Below are 18282 nucleotides of genomic sequence, written 5' to 3' on the forward strand. Positions count from 1 at the left end.
TTAAACCAATTCAATTCCCTTCCCTGCGATAAAGGACGCTGGTTCTGAGAAGATAACATCTCACAGTGATGGCTCCCCGAGCTGCAATTGAGCACAAATCCAACCGCTCTGTTGTGCAGCTCAGCCAATTCGTTAAGGAAGGACAAGCGAGCTCATCTATTAACTCCATCATCATAATCAAATATTGGCACAAGGAACTGCTCAGCAGTGCAAAGTCGAGCGAAACCCCCATAAAACAATTATGTGCCCTTCAGGAAAACAACGTGCCAGCCAGTTGAGGGGAACCTTTGCATGGGTTGGCCTGTTTTTCTCCTTTGTGAAGGGGATAAAATCCCATCAACTTTCAAGTTAGGCCCAGCAAAGCCTCAAAGAGATCTTGTCCTTGGGGCTCCTGGGAAAGCTGGGGCCCATCCCCAACAGTCCCTGCTTCCAAGGGTGTTTCTTCTCAGACATTTGGGACCACACAGCCAGGGCATCCAAGCAAGTCTGTCCTAAGCTTCTGTCAAATTTCCTGCCCCAGGACAGCTTGCAGATATCCAGTGAAGTGAGAAAAAGTTTCCAGTGAACACACACTGACATGGACATTCTTTAAGAAATCCTCCTACCCAAAACTTTGCTCTAAATTTTTTTGACTACAGTTCTGGCTGCATTTTACTCAGCCCTTCACATTTGTGCCCATGGTACAGACACTTCCTCCTGCTATAACCCGACAGTGCTTGTGCCTCCATGCAGGGACAGACAGGGAAGTTCAGTTCAGTTAATCAGACAATTGAATTTCTTGGTGATGAACCTGCCTGAAATTCCCATTTGACCCAATTCACTCAGCTCCAAATGGCCTTAATGTGATTTACCTTATTTCACCTTGGGAGCTCCAGCTACAGCAGAGCAAAACTGAATTATGCCAACTTCAGAAATTATGTTTCCAACACAGAGATCAGTGGAAAATTCTCTTCATTGCCACAGCTTCAAAACATAAACTCTTACCAGTGGAAAGGCTCTATTCTTCCAGGAGGGGAATCTGCAAAAATCACTGTCAGGCTGATATAACTGAGCAAATCTTATTGATAAAAACCAGCCATCTCCCAGCATTTGAGCTAAACCTCAGAGCTCAGTTTGGTGAAGCTTTTTTTTATAAATCTGAGAAAAGTGTCTGTCTCTGTGTCCTGTCCCAGATCTGGCATCTCCTGTACTGCTCCCGATGGCATCCCCTCTGCTCACACACTACCTGTGGGAACACAAAGCCACAAAATCATGAAATGCTGGAATAGTTTGGGTTGGAAATGACCTAGAGCTCATTTTGTTCCACCCCCCTGCCATGGGCAGGGACACCTTCCACTAGACCAGATTGCTCCAAGACCCATCCAACCTGGCCTTGGACACTTCCAGGGATCCAGGGGCAGCCACAGCTTCTCTGGGCAACCTGTGCCAGGGCATCACCACCCTTATAGGAAAGAATTTCTTCCCAATATCCCATCCAACCCTACCCTCTGTGAGTCTGAAGCCATTCCGTTTTGTCCTGTCATTCCATGCCCTTGTCCAAAGTCCTTCTCCAGCTCTCTTGGAGCCCCTTTAGGCACTGGAAGGGGCTCCAAGATCTCCCTGGAGCCTCCTCTTCCCCAGGCTGAACAACCCCAGCTCTTCCAGCCTGTCTCCAGAGCAGAGGTGTTCCAGCCCTCCTGGGAATGTGGGGTTTTGATTCTCCCCATCATGGCACTAGTGGGATTTTAGGCACCTGCGTGGCTGGATGGTGACAGTTCCTTATTCTTCAAAGCCTTCAGAGATGCCAAACCTAAATTCCCATTAAATCCTCCAGCTTAATAGGTGGGAAGAGCCAGGTGTGAAGTGCACAGTCCCTCAGCAGAGCTCCAGGTCAGCAGGGACATGGCGACCCCACAAGCCACAGTGAAGGACGAGGACAAAGCCCTGGGGGGACACATCAGGAATATTGGCAACAGCTCGAAGAAAGACCATAGGAACTAAAGTCACAAACAGAACCGGGTTTTATTACGAAATAACCCTGCCAGTACATAAGGAAGTTCTGTCTGCAAAATACATTTCCTGAGGAAAGTAGATCACAGTATTCGTTTTCACAGAATAACATGTAGCCTGCTATAACTTTCAATGTGACTCTTTATTATTTAAATATTAACAGTATTCCTTCACATAAACAAGTACTCAGTCATCACATAACCAACACACAAACGACAAAATAAATATACAACAAGAGCACAGTTCGTTTTTTTCCCCGACTTAAATATTAAATAAATAATAAATACAGAATTTTCATTTCCTGTTATCAGTGCCTGAAACAATATGAATGAAAAAGAAAAGAAAAACTGAAAAAGTCTCTCTTCCCCCCGGTGCCCCTGCCCCTGCAAAAAAACAAACCAAAAAATTATCAAAATGTCTCAGTTATAAAATATCTTTAAAAAAATTCCCATCCTTAAAAGAATAAATAACAAAATATATAAAAAATAACTTGGTTGCATCAAAATTACAAGTAGGAGTTGTAGATAGGGGTTTTTTCTTTTTTTTTTTTTTTTGAATATCATTTTTTATGGTCAAGAGTTTTAATTTTTAACTTTTTTTGCTTCTTTTATCTTCATTTCTATGGTGCAGTGTCCAGTTTAAAATAAGTATAAAATTAATAAATAAAAAAGTTAAATAAATAGCAAAAAGTTAACATAAGTTGTTGTAAATATAAATTACATACATCTTGCCAAAATTAAATAATTTACAGGATAATTAAACTAACTACTTTTTTTTTTCTTCTCTTTCTTCCAGTAAGTGCAATTTCTCTACTTTTAAATACTAACTGAATTGCAGTCACAATCAATTTGGACTCTATTTACATGTTAAGAACGTTGTGTTTTTAACACCTCAAATTTTATATTCTTTTTTTTTTCCCTTTCTTTTGTATTTTTGCACTTGGAATGGGTTCTAAAATAAGTGAACTCATGGAGTCTGATCCTGCAAACACTTAAGTATGGGAGCAAACCCACCCAGGCCAACTGCCCTGTGGAACTCAACACGGAACCGACACAATCGAGTCACTCACGGGCTTAGAGGCCGGATCCAGTGGCCACGGTAGCCACTGGGACTTTCCACTGACTTCTCCAAAGCGCAAATTACATCCTAAACATCTGCAGGATTCGGCTTGAAACAACACCACAGTCTTGCCTTTAGTAGGGGCCAACAAAATCCTCCCCAGCTCTGCCCACCCCGCTGCCGGGAGGGATGCGGGATATGGGATGCAGGATGCAAGATGCACCCACGCTGGGACCCCTCGGGGGGGTTCTGCCCCATGGAGAGCTCCGGATGGGAGCGGAAGTGGGGTGACAGCCGGCCCTGGCGGTGGAGCGGGGGCTGCAGAGCAGCGGCACAAAGACAATCATAGAGTTGTTCTTTAAGTGCACAGTGGGCTGCGTGTACCGAGCTGCTTACAAAATGCTTCTTTGGAAGAATACCCATTACCTGAATACTCTTTTTTCTTTTGTTTTCCTTTTTTTGTTTTTCCCTTTCTTTTTTTCTTTTGTTTTGCAGAATGGCGCTTGCGCTGTGATTTCCCCTCAAATCCTAGAACACCAAACCAAAAAAAATACTCATTGCCCCGCGGATACCTGTGAGAAATCAACTCCCGATTCACGGTGTGTAAGCACTTTGCTGGCCATCAATTAACATCTCTCTTTTTGTCGGTTTTTGCCTCTTTTGTTTTGTTTTGTTTCGTTTTGTTCATCGCAATCTCAACCGTTCTCTGGCATTGATGTATGATCTCTGGACTGGCAGTACTGCGCCACTGTAAGGATGATCACAATAATGAAAAGAACCAGAACTGTCATCAAACAGACTTCCAAAAAATCATATACACCGGACCATGACACATTAAAGAGTTCCTCTGTATGAAATATCTGGAATTGGCCTATTCATAATAGCTATTCTCATATTTAAGACAGACAAAGGAATACTGTAGTTGCAAACTCCAAAAGCTTCCCTGAGAACCTTTTTTCCATTGCGCTTTCCACTGGAGATCCAGAACTGCTCTTCAGATTTCTTTCAGAAAATAAAAATAAGCTACTTTATAATACTTCAGAGTTCCCATGCCCAGTGGATATCTGAACACTTCGGGGTTGGGAGGCCCAGCACAGGTTCAGATTTACAGGTAGCTTGCAGCTCCAGCACTTGTAGCAACATAGAACATAACTCATGTGTGAGTAGGTGATCTGGACATACGACCATAGACAACATGAGGGTTTAAGCCAGTCATACACTAGTCTTGGATCAGACAAGACCCTGTTCTTGTAATGTTTTAACCCTTGGATCAACTCTGCAAGAGCATGGCAACTCATGAAAGTTGCCTGCTCTTCACCTGCTACCAAGTCCCACAGCCTACTGAAGAATTTAACCTTCCATCCTGATCTACCTCGTGGTCCAGGTAGAAAAAACCCCACTTTTCTCAAGAAGGTCCAAAGTTAAGTAAACGAGAACATTGAGTTCGATCAGTTCCATGTCTCAGAAATGGCCTCTTGGTTACATTTTGGTCCTTTTTTTTCCTTTTTTTTTTCTTTTTTTTTCATTCATTAAACAAGTTTTCTAACTTGTAAACCTGAATACTTGGAGGGAAAGTTCCATCTTACAGTCTGTTTGCTTGCTCATGTCCGTCCCACGGCACTAAACCTGGATGCCCTTGACGGCTTGCTTGATGCTCTCCAGCAGGTCCTTGTTCTCCGGGTTCTGGTAGCATTCCTGGTTGGTGTACATGTCTGTCAACGTGTTCACATATGCATCAAAGTTCTGCTCACTAATTGGCTCCTGCAGACAAAAAAAAAAAAAAAAACAAATGAAAGGGTTAGTAGAAGCGCAGGAAGAGGCTGAAACAATTCTTTGCAATAAACCATCTGCATATTTTATTGTGGATGCCTGAAAGTGTTCAAGGTCAGGTTGGATTGGGCTTGGAGTAACCTGGTCTAGCAGAAGGTGTCCCTGCCCATGGCAGGGGGTTGGAACAAGATGAGCTTTAAGGTCCCTTCCAACCCAAACCATTCTATGATTCTATGTATGTACTGGCAATCAAAGGTCTCCACTTCAGAGCCTTTTTGTGTGCAGTGCTGTACCTGTGGGAATCTCATCATGCAACCCCTGATCCTGCCAGATCTTAACTGGATCCTTAATTTTATGGATTGGCCTTGTGGAACTATTAACAGCATCAGGTTAAGCACATTCAGGCAGTTTGACAGGCTGGAGGCTGAATAAAGCCATGGAAATGAAGAGCAGGAGAACAAGAGGACTGGTGGAACATCACAGAAGGAACCAAAGGCAAAGTCAGGACAGAAGCCTGGCCACCTTGAGCTTACAGCTGCCCACACCAGCACTCTGCTGCAGTACAGCTTCTGCTTTTGAGGGGCATTGTGGAAACCTTGCAAATATCTCATTTGGAGTAATGGGGGGGAAAGAAAGGGAGAAGGAAGAAAAAGAATAGGAATAAAATGAGCATACAAGTCTCATGGGCATTATTTAATTGGAGTTGCCTGAAACCTTGAAAAAATATTTGCTGAACAGTTTATTTGACCTTTTTGTGTCAAATACTTTACAAAAAAGCACTCAGCGAGCGGTTTTCTGCCAGTTAGGCAGCTGGGTGAATACTATCCAAAACTGCTCTGCTGGAGGATGGCTTCTCTCCAACGAGACTGAATTTAAATACAACCCCCAATGAAAAGGATTCCCAAAAAAAAAAAAAAAAAGGATGGCAGAAAAAAATAAATCAAAAGCTCATTCCTCTGATCATTGCAATGGTCTTTATGAGTTGTAAGAGGAAAACTTCCTCAATAACATGAGCCCCCCCTCCACACACCTGGTTTTGACAACAGTAATTACATTCCTGGGAATAGAGCGAAGGTAATTAATAGCCTTTTGTGGTTTTACTATTTTAATGCAGTCTTTTCATTTCTCAGTAACTCTACAGTAACATGCTGTGGGCTGTTAGACCTTGTTAAATTAAACAAAATACATTCTCTTTAAGAATGCTATTCTTTGGCTGCCAGCTATTCAAAACCGAATTGAAACTACCTGCATTATAATAGGAGCTCTAAGATCTTTCTGACGTTGAAATCCAATCCCTCCTGATCTCTGCTTGTGCTGTCTTAGCCTAAAAGGCACTGGGTGCCCTTGATAAAGTTTCCTATTTTGTGATAGTGCTCCCAGATGTAATGAGACAGAACAATAGATACAAAGGGAGATCAGCAGAAAATGACAACAAAAGGGAGATATAATGCAAGCTTCAGAGATAAGGGAGAAGTACTGATCTTATAAAGGACACGTAGGTGTATGGAGAGAAATTCTCCCAGTCTTTAATTGTGAATAAGCCTTATTGTGAACTGGGTTTGGCACAGCTCCCTTGATCACACCGGCTGGGGCGAGCGCTGTCAAAGTTCCTTACCATGTGCGGAAGGCGGATATTGGCAAGACTTTGGATTAGAGCCTGGCTCAACCCTGAGAGCTCCAGGAACAGGGCTTCGTTTTGCTCCTCTATTATTTTGTTTTCCTCCTCAATGTTCTTCAGGTTCTTCTCCATGGTGGAGATCTGCAGAGCAAGGAGCACGGCAGGGTTACCAACCCTCACTGGTGGCACCCACCACCACCCAGTGAGGGGCTTGGTCATGCCCCCGTGGGCTTGGGGGAGCATTCAAGCACACAAACCTGTGACTGTAGTTTCACCATGGCTGCTTCCATCTCAGAGTTGGACTCGTTCAGCTCACTGATCTCCTTGTTCAGCTGCTTGATCTCTTCATCGTTCTCCAGAACTGCAGGAGGGAAGGTCATGGACAGTCAGCAAATGCTCTTGGGAAAAGCAAAATGTTGGGCTTTCTGCTGAGCCCATCCTGCTGCATAGACATCTCCACTCCCAGCATCCTCAGGTCCTCACCTTGGCTTTTACATCCTCTAAACGGGATGCACATCTCACCTGCATTTTTTTTTACCTTTATTTTTTTTTTAAATTAAAGTTTGGATCATCACAGTTCAATGATACTTGGATAGGTCAATATGTAAATGCAAAAGCAAAGGGCAGCTGAGCGGCTGGAGTCCAGCACATCCCCACACCCAGCAAGGTTGATTGTCCTGAACAATCAGGTCACCTCTCCAGTCCTGAGTTTGGAAAGATGCCATTTAAAAACCTAATGCATGTCTTGATTAGAAATTACGAGGTTCATAAAAAAAAGCAATATTTCCAGAAGAGTGCAGGTATTTATAGGTTCCAAACTATATAAGTACTCAAGTTCAAGGCTCAAACCTTGTCAAATACCACAGAGATCTCAGTAATAGCACTGGAAAAGCAAAGTGCCATCGCTAACAAAATTCCAGATCCAGAAATATCACAGTATTAAAAGCCCTGAATAGGTGAAAATTGCTGAATGACTGCAAGGGATTTGTAAAAATGCCAGTGAATATTTGAAAAAAAAAAATCTCAATTTCAGCATTAATTCTTTTGCCTTCTTTATTGTCACTCCCTCAAAGTGTGTGACTCAGGGAGTGGGGCTGGTACCATACCATCCCCAGCACTCAGAAAACCCAAGGAATGGATTTTCATAGCACATGACATCTTTGCAAATCTGTGGCCAGATTTCAGCTGTTGAAACCTCCTCAGTCTGCAAAGAAGAAGATCTACAGGCTCAATACCCCAACACACCTGCAAGGCAAAGGAGTGAAAATCCTTACCGTCGCTGGTCTTGAACTTTGTGTTGAGAATTTCATCCCCTGAGAGTTTTCCTTTCTTCCCAGCAAAAGTAGCTCTTGGACACCCTGACAAACTGAAAAACAAGTAAAGATGGGTTTCATAAACTCTCAGTATTTATAGGTTCTTGTGTTCCCAACAAGAGCACACACCATTTGGTGGAGTTCACGCTGTGAGACAGTTCTTCTAAAAGCTTTTTATGGTACAGGGGAAATTGCTTTATGAATAATGCCACAAAACTCCCCATTTATAAAGTGAGAGCAATTTTCTTTAAGCAAGGATTAAAAAACACATTGTTTCCTAAAAGACAGGGTATGCCAGGTGAGGAAGGCGAGATGAGTCTCGCTAGCTTGGGCATTAAGCCCCCTGTTCGTGGTGCTCAAGTGCTTTTCTAACATGCTAATGGAGATTTAGATTAGATACCTACAGGGAGGTAGATGAGTCCACAGCAATGCTGTCACACTCACACTGATTTCCAGGTCTGATTTACCTTCTGTGAGTGAGGAAGCTCCCGTTGGCATGGCCGGAACCGTCACAGCCTGGGGTAGGGCAGGTTGGGCCTTCATTCTTCAGTGACTTCCAGGAAAACGAGGAGCCATTGAGTGATCCTTCCTTCTGCCTGCGGGCTGCGAGAGGGCACCCTGACGCACTCCGGTGAGAGGCGTATTTGCCACTGATGTGCCCGAGCCCAACACAGCCAGGAACAGGACACCTGGGCACAGGGAACCACCAGAAATTACGGCGTGGCCATAAAGAGGAAGGAGCGGAAGGAACGGATAAAGATGTGAGGAAATTAGGGATGAGCAGGAAGGGGGGAGCCTTGGAAGAGAGCATTTGCATTTGGGTCTCGTCTCAGGTTTATGGGGTAGATACTTAGTTGATGGAAATGGCAGATGGGAAATTAAGAGCTACGACTACTCCTTCAAAAGAGTCAAAGAGAACCAAGGAGAATTCTGCAGAAGGAAAGAATGTGGAGGTCACATCACACACAGCAAAAGCAGGTCCCAGTGGAGTCAAAAAACATTTGTTTGCTGCCTCACTGAGGGCAGAGATGGTGGTTTGGGCTGCAAGACATGGGATCCTGAGATACTGCGAAGCTGACACTCTCACACTGAACCATCACAGGTGTACAGCCAGCTCTGCACGGTGCCACTGCTGAGGAATGCAGGGTCATCAACTTTATCACCCTACACTAGCACAATCAACCGGATCTAGGAGCACTGTCTGTGCCCATGGGGACACAGCTCTTCCCTGTGAGCCAGTCCCTGAGCCAGGAGCTGCTCAGGCTGTGACCTGTGCATGAAGAGCTGTAAACCTGCTCCTGCCAGGAGGGTGTCTGAGGAGCTTCTGAGCTTGTACCCCAGCAGACAGGACGAATCACTAGGCCATCACTCAGCCTGGCATGACCTCACTTGCCTCCTCCTCCTCCTGGTTCACATCCTGCCTCTGTGGAAAGATCAACCCACGCTCACAGAGGGATAAAGTGGGAATTACCATCAAGGCAGCACATGAGCCCTCCTGCCCCCGCACTTCTGCTGCTGCTTATGGATGGCTGAAACCCACGGGAGCTGTGAGGGGTGTCATGGAAGCACCAACACAATTTGTGCTGTTGGCAAGCAGGCGAGTGGCTCTCCAAAAGGCACCTCTTTCCTCCCTCCTCACAGCCCCCCCACCCTAATGGCATTCTCACTAAATCCAGCCAGCCCACAAGTCCAGTGCTATCTATCAGGATTTCTGCTGTGGTTTGCATTTGTTTAAAAATGCTTGCCAATTATAAATACAGTTAAAAGTTTATTACTCAGGGGAGGTTGCTCTAAAATAAGGGAGGTGGAAGTAGGTAAGAAATGCCAAAAATAACCCCCCACGTCCTCAGTATGGAAGCAATTAGGGACTTTGAGGCTCCCCAGCAAAAATATCCACCGAGCTGCTCCTGAAAATCGCAAGCTGCGTTTCACTACAGAAATTATTACCCTGATTGTTTACATTCTGCACAAAAGGGAGATGACAGCAGAAGGGAGGGGGGCTCTACACCCAGCCTTTCCCCAAGATAATTTGAAAAATGCTGATCTCGATTTTAATCAGCTGCAAATGCAGCACAATTCACTTATAATATCCCTGCCAGCAGGATCCTCAGTAAATTCATAACATCATTGCTTTTATATGATCACGAGCAAATTACTGAATCCTCAGGAGGAAAAGAAGAAGGGGGGGGGAGGAAGGAGAAAGAGAGAAAGAGACAAACCCCAGGATTTAGTATGCAGCCATTATGGCCCAACCGTTACATATTTTACGCCGTTAATTTAAGTTTTATTACATTTTCATTGTTAAAAAATAAACCAGACCCTTATTGTGCAAACCAGTTGTCTTGGACATTTTTTTTAAATTATTTTTTGTTAATTATTATTATTTAATGGAAGCACCAGCAGCGTTTGATCAATTAGACACCTGTGGATGCTTCCATTCTACGCCAGGGCTCGGCTGAAGGTTGAGGTGATCTGTTCAATCACGTCTGCAGCAAATTACTTGAAGGATGAACAGCAAAAACAACAGGGACTAAATGACTTTCTCCTTGGTGGTGATGTGCAAAGCTCGGCCGGGTTCCAAGTGGCACTCGGTGCAGACGGAGGGTGGATTTAGAGCCAAAGCTCCTTAACGCAAACCGGCACCGGGCACACCTTGCTGTGGGCGGTGGAACACCCTTCCCACGGGATGGGGGAAGGTGGCAGCGATGGATTGTTGTACCATGTTGCTTTGCACATCTCAGAGGAGCTTCTGTTCCTCCTGGGTGTGCTGGAGAAGCCGGGGTTACTGCCTGTGCTGTGGGATATTAGGGAATGCCTTCACCTCCTGCTCTGTAGAGACCCTCAGATCCCACCCGGCACTGCCTGCCCCAGTGCCCACAGTCCCACCAAGACCAGTCTGGGGATGGACAGTATCAGCTTTCCAGGAGTCAGGAAATCCAGTTCTGGCAATGCTCCAGCCCTATTTGAAGCTTGGAGCCCAGAGAATCTATGGATGTCCTGCCCCTGGAAGTGTCCAAGGCCAGGTTGGACGGGGCTTGGAGCAACCTGGTCTAGTGGGAGGTGTCCCTGTCCATGGCAGGGGGTTGGATGAGATGGGCTTTAAGGTCCCCTCCAACCCAGTCTATTCTAGGATTCTATGATTTCTTACCAGTTTAGCTTCCCAGCATTTTCATCTTTAGTGTGAACTGGAGAGAACCCAACCCCTGATAAGGATGCTGGTGGGACCATCATTCTGCTGTGGGAGTCCTGACAGCTCATCCCATGTTCCTATACAAGCCCCAGCTGCACTATAAAAACACAGCCATATAAAAGTCCCTTTTCTCCTTGCACTGGAAAGTTATTTTTTTTGCAGAGAAAATGCACTGGTGAAACTGCTTGGCATATTCCTGCCTGGTCCTGTCCTGAATGGGAAAGGTACAGATGAGAAAAAACACAGCTTCCCCAGCCCCACAGGGCACGTATCCCTGTGGAAAACATGGATAGGAATGACCTCCCACACCCCTCTCCAACCACAGTGAAAGCAAAGGTACAACAGCCAGCAGCTGCACAACAACAATTTGCTGCTCGTCCTTTCCTTCCCTATGTCTCTGGTTAATGGCCCAGCATTGCAATGCCACCAGCAACTCAGTGTATTTGAGCCAAAAGAGGATTTTTCCCACAGATTCTCAAGTAGGTTGCTTAATTTTTAATAAACTCTGCTAACTCCTGCTAATTATCACACGGCTCATTTAACTGGGAGGCTTTCCTTCCTGTAGACTGAGGAGGAAGAACAGAGCAGATGGCTCAAATATCATCTTTTTCTGAAAGGTCCTTATGCCCCAGCAGGCACATCTCAGCTTCCTGCAGCCCCCACGGGATACTTCCACACCCACTGGGTCCTGCTCCAGCTCAGCCTCTGCTCCAGGACAAAACCTGGGCACACAAAGGTATTCACCTCTGATCCCCTGCAAAGGCAAAACCAGCCCTGGGGCTAAAATAAGTTAAAAAAATCAATTTGGAGACAGTCTGATGATCCAAAGGGGTTTGGGCAGATATGCCAGCACTCATGGGCAACGGGAATCTCTTGGAGGGAGTTGATAATTTTTCCCATGTTTCTTTTTACCCCCTTTCACCTGCACTTTCTAGGTGAGTGGACAGGCTCCAGAAAGGCTGGGGATGCTCTGGGTTAACAAAAAACAAGATCCTGGAGTCAGTGCTGCCTTTGATGTCCTATAGCTGTATAAAGGGTTGAGACACTGACCTCAAACACCACATCAGGCCATGGACACTTAGCCTGTGATGCTTGGACTTCTTAGAAGTCAGGCCAAATGGATTTCACAGCTCATGAAAATTCCTGAGGTGCACTAAGGGATTTCAGATCTCTATTCCCTGAAGGAATAAACCTCCTGGGACATTTTGAAAACTTCAGCCTGAGGCAGCAGAGAAAGGTTTTATTCGGTTCACTCTGAATATTCTGCCCTGGCAAAGACTCTACAAAACATGTTTTATTCAGGGTTACTGGATCCTGACTGGACTCATTGCTGGATAGTTTCTATTTCTACTGTGTTCCTGGGAGTTAAGCAAGCCCCTCAGCCCTCATCTGCCCCTTGCTGCCCAAAAACCTGCAACATTTGGCTTGACTGTGGGGTTTTACCCTCATTTACAACACTGGTGGGTTTTCTTAGGAATTATATGAAGCACAGGTAGCAGAGGAACTGTTTGTGCCCTACCAGCCTACCTTTCACATCTGCAGAAACAAACAAGAAAACATACACCATTACCTCCCCAGCACCCAATTTTTCAATCAAATTGCAAAATTGCAACACCAAAAAACCAACAGAAAAGCTTTGTAGATGATGCTCAAAGCAGAGTGAGCCAGGAGGGATGTGGGAGGGATGTTGCTCCCCCACGTAAATCTGTGTGAAGCAAAGGGGATACAGTGAAAAGCTCTACTCAGGAGTTATCCCCAGACTTACTTCATCAGCTCTGGGTCTTCTTTATCATCCTTTGTCGGGGTGATCTTGATCCCACTTTTCTTGGCACGAGGGCAGCCTGACAGACTGTGGTTAAAAAGAGAAGAAAGGCCTGTCTCACTGGCAGAATCCCTGCCTTTGCTATTCCCCCACTTCAGTCATCTTTCCCTTGAATTTGGCACAGTGTTTTTTGATCTCTCTCGTTTTACAGCTTCACGCCACAAGGAGAAGTCAGAAGAAAAAAATAATAAAAAATTGAGGGAGATGGACAGTAATTAATGGTGTCTAGATAAGAAGATATCTGCTAACAGCCTGCAATGTTTAATGGAACTGTTGAAACAGAAGGCTCAGATCTCTGCTATTAATGTTCTAAAGTGATAATAGAAATCATAAATAGGTAGCAATATTAACAGGAACATTGCATCAGCTAAAATCTGACCCTTTGTCTTTTATTCTGTTGAAAGGAGCTTCTAATCAGATGCTGGAAACATCAGAAAAAAAAAAAAGAGAGAGAAGTCAGATTAAAGAGATGAAAATAGGCTTCAGTTGTCAGTAACATTAATGTTTTATTCAGAACTTTACAACTCTGCCCACTGCAGGGGAAAAAAAAAAAAAAAGGCAACACAGAAAGAGGCTACAGAGAAAATAATTTAAGGGAGATCTTACCTTCTATGCGATGCATAATTTCCTGTTATGTGACCAGAGCCATCACAACCAGGAGTAGGGCACCTGCAGAGGCAAGGGAGGCTCGGATTAGCCCGGGGGTGCGAGCAGGGGGTCGACACTCTGTGACAGCTCATTTCAAAGAGAAATCTAGGGATTGTCAACACAGAAGCAGGTTTTTCCTTCCTGCCCCTTCTCCCTCTGTAAGAACAAGGTCTGGTCTGTAATATCCACAGCACCAAAGTCAGCGCATCGCTGTGTGATGTGGCGTTGGAGAGGAACATCGGAGGCAAGATGTTGGGATGTTGGGAGGGATGTTGGGAGCACAGTGAGTGGCTGCTCTCCAGGAGGGACACAGGTCCCAGCCTCTGTCCCCACCCTCAGGAAGGGGACAGCTCAGGAGCTGATAATGAGCTAAAAAAACCCTCCAGGACAGTGTCTGTCATCTTGAGGAAGTTGCAAGGAGACAGCAGGTGCCATCCAGGGCCAGCAGGATGGATGCAAGCATAGAAAAGGAATGAGAAAAATAGCCTGGACAGGGGGCCCAGCAGGGCCACCACCAAGAGGAAGGTCCCAGTTCAGGTCTGGGTGACTTGGGTGTGGGGGGTGGCTAATCTCAGTGGGGGCAAATGGACAGCCCGTTGCAGGAGGGTACTCAAAGTGCAATACCAGCCAATGCTTCTGATGGAAAAAGATGAAGGAACAGGAGGAAAAAGGTTAGGTTAACCCTGGGTTCTCTTCTTCATCACTGTAGGCAGGACACAGGGGGTGTTGCAGGGTGACAGCACCTCCTGGACCTCGGGCTGGGGATCTCCAGGTCACCATACATGGTGCCCCAGCAGCTTTTGGTGCTTCGGTGCAGAATCTGCCCTTGGTCCTCAGCCATTGCCATTACAAAGGGACCTTTGAAGATGCACCCAGGGTCGTGAGTTTGAAGGTGAGCACCCAGCACTCTGGGATGGCACTGAGAGCAAAGCCTGGAGAATGGTCCTGTGACCACCCAAACCTGCACAAAGGCTGGCAGGGCTGCGAGCCCGCCGAGCGGCAGCGAAGATGATGGCACGAGTTAAGCACCGCATCGTCAGGGGCTCAGAGCAAGAGCGGTGAGGGGACATGAAGTACCACGAGCACAAAGATCTGTTCCGAATGCTGTAGGTGACGCGGCGGACATAAAAGTTGTCATGGGGACAAGGAAGAGAGGCGAGGAGTGTTCGCAGAGGATGTGCACGCCAGCCTGCCAATTAGCCAGGGCTTTTTCAGTCAAGTGATTAGGACCGGGGGAGGGGTGGGAGGGGGAGGAAATCCGCGGTGCTGCCGCAGGACGAGGGGGAGATGCTCGGCTGCTCCTTCTAACCAGAGCTCGGGGCACATCCACGAGCTTGCAGAGTGCCCATTCTCCTCGGGGAAGGGTTTTGCTGTGTCTCACCTTTCTCAATCCCTATTTTTAAAGCCTCCACTGCCTGGTTTGGACCACTGGCAAGTACCTGCCCCAGAACAGGGACTGATGTGTGTCCAGGACATGCTAGTGGTGTATGGGCAGCCCCTGAGGTCAGTGCCCTTGGGAAAGGCAATATACTTTCCCAAAGGTTGCCCAGGGAGGTGGTGGATGCCCTGGAAGTGTCCAAGGCCAGGTTGGACAGGGCTCTGAGCAGCCTGATTGAGCTGAAGATGTCCCTGCTCACTGCAGGGGTTTGGACTAGATGACCTTTAAAGGTCCCTTCCACCCCAAACTATTCTGTGGTTCTGTGCTGGTGCCTGGCCTGGGCAATGGTATAATTGGAGTGCTCCAGCCTCTGAGAGTCAGTGAAGCAATGATTTCCACAAATGTCTTTTATCTGGCAGCTTGGAAAATAGCCTTTCAAAAAACCCTCTTTTTTGACCAGAAAATATCAAAATTCTCCTATTTGCACAAGCTCAGAGGGAGAGTTTGGCATTTGCAGGTCATTGAATAGTCTCTGTTGGCAAAAAAATTTGTTACTTCACCTCAGATTGGGAGTACAGGTACACATCCTGATCCCAGAAGGATGTCAGGGACACTAAGTCAGGACCGAGGCTCAGCCTGCTCAGATGCAGGAAAACATAAATGCTCAGAGATCCAGAGCAGTAAGAACAGGGATATATCCAGCAGAACCCCAACAAGGATGCAAATGCTTCGACTCATTTAGAAATTACAGGTTTGGGAGATGACTGTGACATTTCCCTGCTATACACTCTTAAAGTAGAAAGCAAAACTATTTCTTTGTTGTTCTAGCTTCAGGGTGGGAGGAAATTATGAAAACACTAGCACCAAACTCTTTCTGCCTTTCAGGACTTTCAAAGAGAGGAGAGAAGTAATTTGATTTTTATTTTTAATTATCTGGAGACAAATCATACCAACAGAGACCTTTTATTGCATGTTCCAGCCTGGAGCTGTTTTTTTTTATATCAGGGATATTAACCCCTGAAATAGAATTTATAATAGAAACACTGACATGGTCTTATCTGGAGCTGTGAAAAGCTATGACTGTGCAATCTGTAATATCTCCAAATCCTCTTCTCTTCCTCCCTCCTCTGCTCCCATCCTCACCAAGACATAGAAAAAAAAAGAGTATTTGAGAAAAAATATTAACAAGCTTTTTTTTTTCCCCAGAAGTCTGTTTTATACAGTATTTTGATAAAAAGCACTGACATTGGATGCCTGAGGGGGGCAGGGGATCCTGCACAGCAAAGCTGGGTGCAGTGTTTGATCTCAGGTACAACCCTGTTTGATTTTTGTCTGGTCCTTACTGGAAATGGGCACTGCTCCCGAGAGCTTTTAATATCTTCAACACTAATTTTCTGATCACTTGGCTACTCTTTAAGGCTGTTGGAGAAACACCAGTTCAGCAAGATTCTTTGAAGAGGTTCTTTCAAAATACACAGTCTATAATGCATGATTAAGTGTACTTAGCACTAACCACGCCAGTCCTTTCCTTCCACCAGCATATTCTATTAATATCAGCTAATCCTGCCACTTTTCCCACCTCTGTGATAAGGAGCAGGCATTTAACAAACACTTTTCCTGGTACCAGCACCCACGTTGGTTGTGGGGCACAGAGCAGTCCCAGAGCCATGCATCCCTCCAGTCCATCACAGAGGGATTTGGGACTTTATCAATCATCTTTGTGACCAAAGAGGCTCCCCCTGACTCACCCATGGCTTCAAAAATCCTTGATTGTGTTCAGGACACAGCACATTTGTGGTTTTTTTCATGGTGAGCCTGTGCAATGGGAAGCTCTCCATTTTACTCTCAGTGGGGGCTCTCCAGTTACAGTTGTGAATATCTCTGTGTCTGAATGATCCAAAAACTGGATTCAGCAAAGCAGGGAGCTCAGAGGAGACAAAGGTAGGCTGGATCCATGGAAGAAATGTTGAAAAAGTTCTCAATAAGCTTTCCCCCAAAGAGGGAGTTGTGTGGAGGAGGCTTAAGGTCCCCCCAGTGTCTTCATCTGTTTTAAATACAATTTCATCTTTCTTTAGGGAAAGCAACCTAAGAGAGCATCTGGGAAACCCTCCTATGAAGAATAAGCTCCTACTGAAAATGAGGAGTTTGGGGAAGACACAGCAAAGGTGAAAACAAGATTCAGAGGAAGATATTTGAATGAAAATGTCAAAACCAGGTTCCTCTCTTCAGAAGCAGCAATGGAAACAGGGAAAGTCAGATGCCTGTGAGCCCTTTGCCACTGGCTCAGGATCTGGCCTCACCAAACATTTGCACACTCCCTCCTTCATTCCCTCACAAATCATGGGAATGAATAGGAACCTCTCTCACTACATCCAGAACAGCCACTAAAATTTAGTCTAAAAATAGCATCCCAGGTTCTCCAAAAGAGTTGGCTTTCCTATGTCCTGGTGGTGTGTTCCCACCTGTGTCTCTGCCCAAAAATAAAGCGTGAGCCTTTCTCCAGGTTTTGGATTATTTGAGAGGAACAAAAATGTTAAATGAAAAGGGTTATGGCCCAAACTAGGGAACAAGAGCTTGGGAAAAGAAAATAGCATGTCTACAGTGCCCAGAGGAAACCTGCCAGATATTCAGGTAACTTCCAATCACTGCCATGAGCCCCTCTCCCCAAAATAAGCCTTCCTTCATGCCATTGCCTCTTCAATGTGACAGCTGGAAGCTGGACTCCACCAGAGTTCCTTGCAGGTAGGTTTTGATCAGCTCTTTGAAAGGAGAAGGGAAGGGATGGAAAAGCAAAAGCAGAGCAAGAGGAGTGGGGGCAGGAAGGGAGAAGAGAGAAAAAAGGGTGGAAATAAAGAAAAAAAAAGGAGTTCCAAGTTGAGCGCAAACATACTTGAGGTCAGCAGAGTGGGCAGCCATGAGGTTTCTGAGGCTCTTGTCAGCAAGAGGACAACCAGAAAGGCTGAAAGAGAAGAGATGGAATATCTGGATAAGCAAAAAAAAAAAAAAAAAAAAAAGGAAAAAGGAAAAAGAAAAAAGGGCTGGGGCGTGGGGAGGGAGAGGGGCAATAGAAGGGGGGGAGGAAACAGAACCAAACTATCCACATGGTCAAAAAATATACTAAAAGAAAAAAAAAAAGTTGTCTTTAGAGTTCGAACCATGAAAAAAAGGTCAACCCACCTGCGGTGAGAGGCATAGTTTCCCGTTATGTGTCCACTGCCATCACAGCCTGGGGTTGGGCAACTGGGCAACAACAACAACAACAACAGGGATCATAAACATGGGAAAGAAATGGATTCCCCAAGAGCCACAGATGGGCAAAGCCAGCTCAGCCCCCTCAGGGTCTATCAGGTGGGTCTCAGCCCAGCCCCACTGCCAGACCCCTTACACCAGCTCCATCCATCAGATCTCGGTGTGTGTTTGCACGTTTGCATGGATATAAACCAGACATTTCCCTTTCAGCTCCCTTTCCTCCCTTCTTTGTTCCCAAAAAACCTA

The 18282-nt window shown here is 45.6% G+C and overlaps 1 protein-coding gene across 3 annotated transcripts in view; it reads right to left on the reverse strand.

Moving 5' to 3' along the window:
* Positions 1-4324: 4324 nt before the first annotated feature.
* MYT1 (myelin transcription factor 1) overlaps positions 4325-18282 on the reverse strand; it is a 59780-nt gene continuing 45822 nt past the window's right edge. For all 3 annotated transcript variants that reach the window (XM_051803388.1, XM_051803387.1, XM_051803386.1), the window contains exons 15-23: positions 17965-18027; positions 17678-17746; positions 13368-13430; positions 12705-12788; positions 8217-8438; positions 7711-7802; positions 6694-6797; positions 6434-6577; positions 4325-4809 (exon numbers count right to left, since the gene is read on the reverse strand). In XM_051803388.1, the coding sequence (XP_051659348.1) occupies positions 4669-4809; positions 6434-6577; positions 6694-6797; positions 7711-7802; positions 8217-8438; positions 12705-12788; positions 13368-13430; positions 17678-17746; positions 17965-18027 (982 nt within the window). In that variant the 3' untranslated portion in view covers positions 4325-4668. The remainder of the gene's footprint in view (positions 4810-6433; positions 6578-6693; positions 6798-7710; positions 7803-8216; positions 8439-12704; positions 12789-13367; positions 13431-17677; positions 17747-17964; positions 18028-18282) is intronic.

This window comes from Manacus candei, unplaced genomic scaffold, assembly GCF_025592945.1.
Source record: "Manacus candei isolate 608988 ecotype Guabito, Panama unplaced genomic scaffold, ASM2559294v1 h1tg000057l, whole genome shotgun sequence".
In the NCBI taxonomy this organism is placed as follows: Eukaryota; Metazoa; Chordata; class Aves; order Passeriformes; family Pipridae; genus Manacus; species Manacus candei.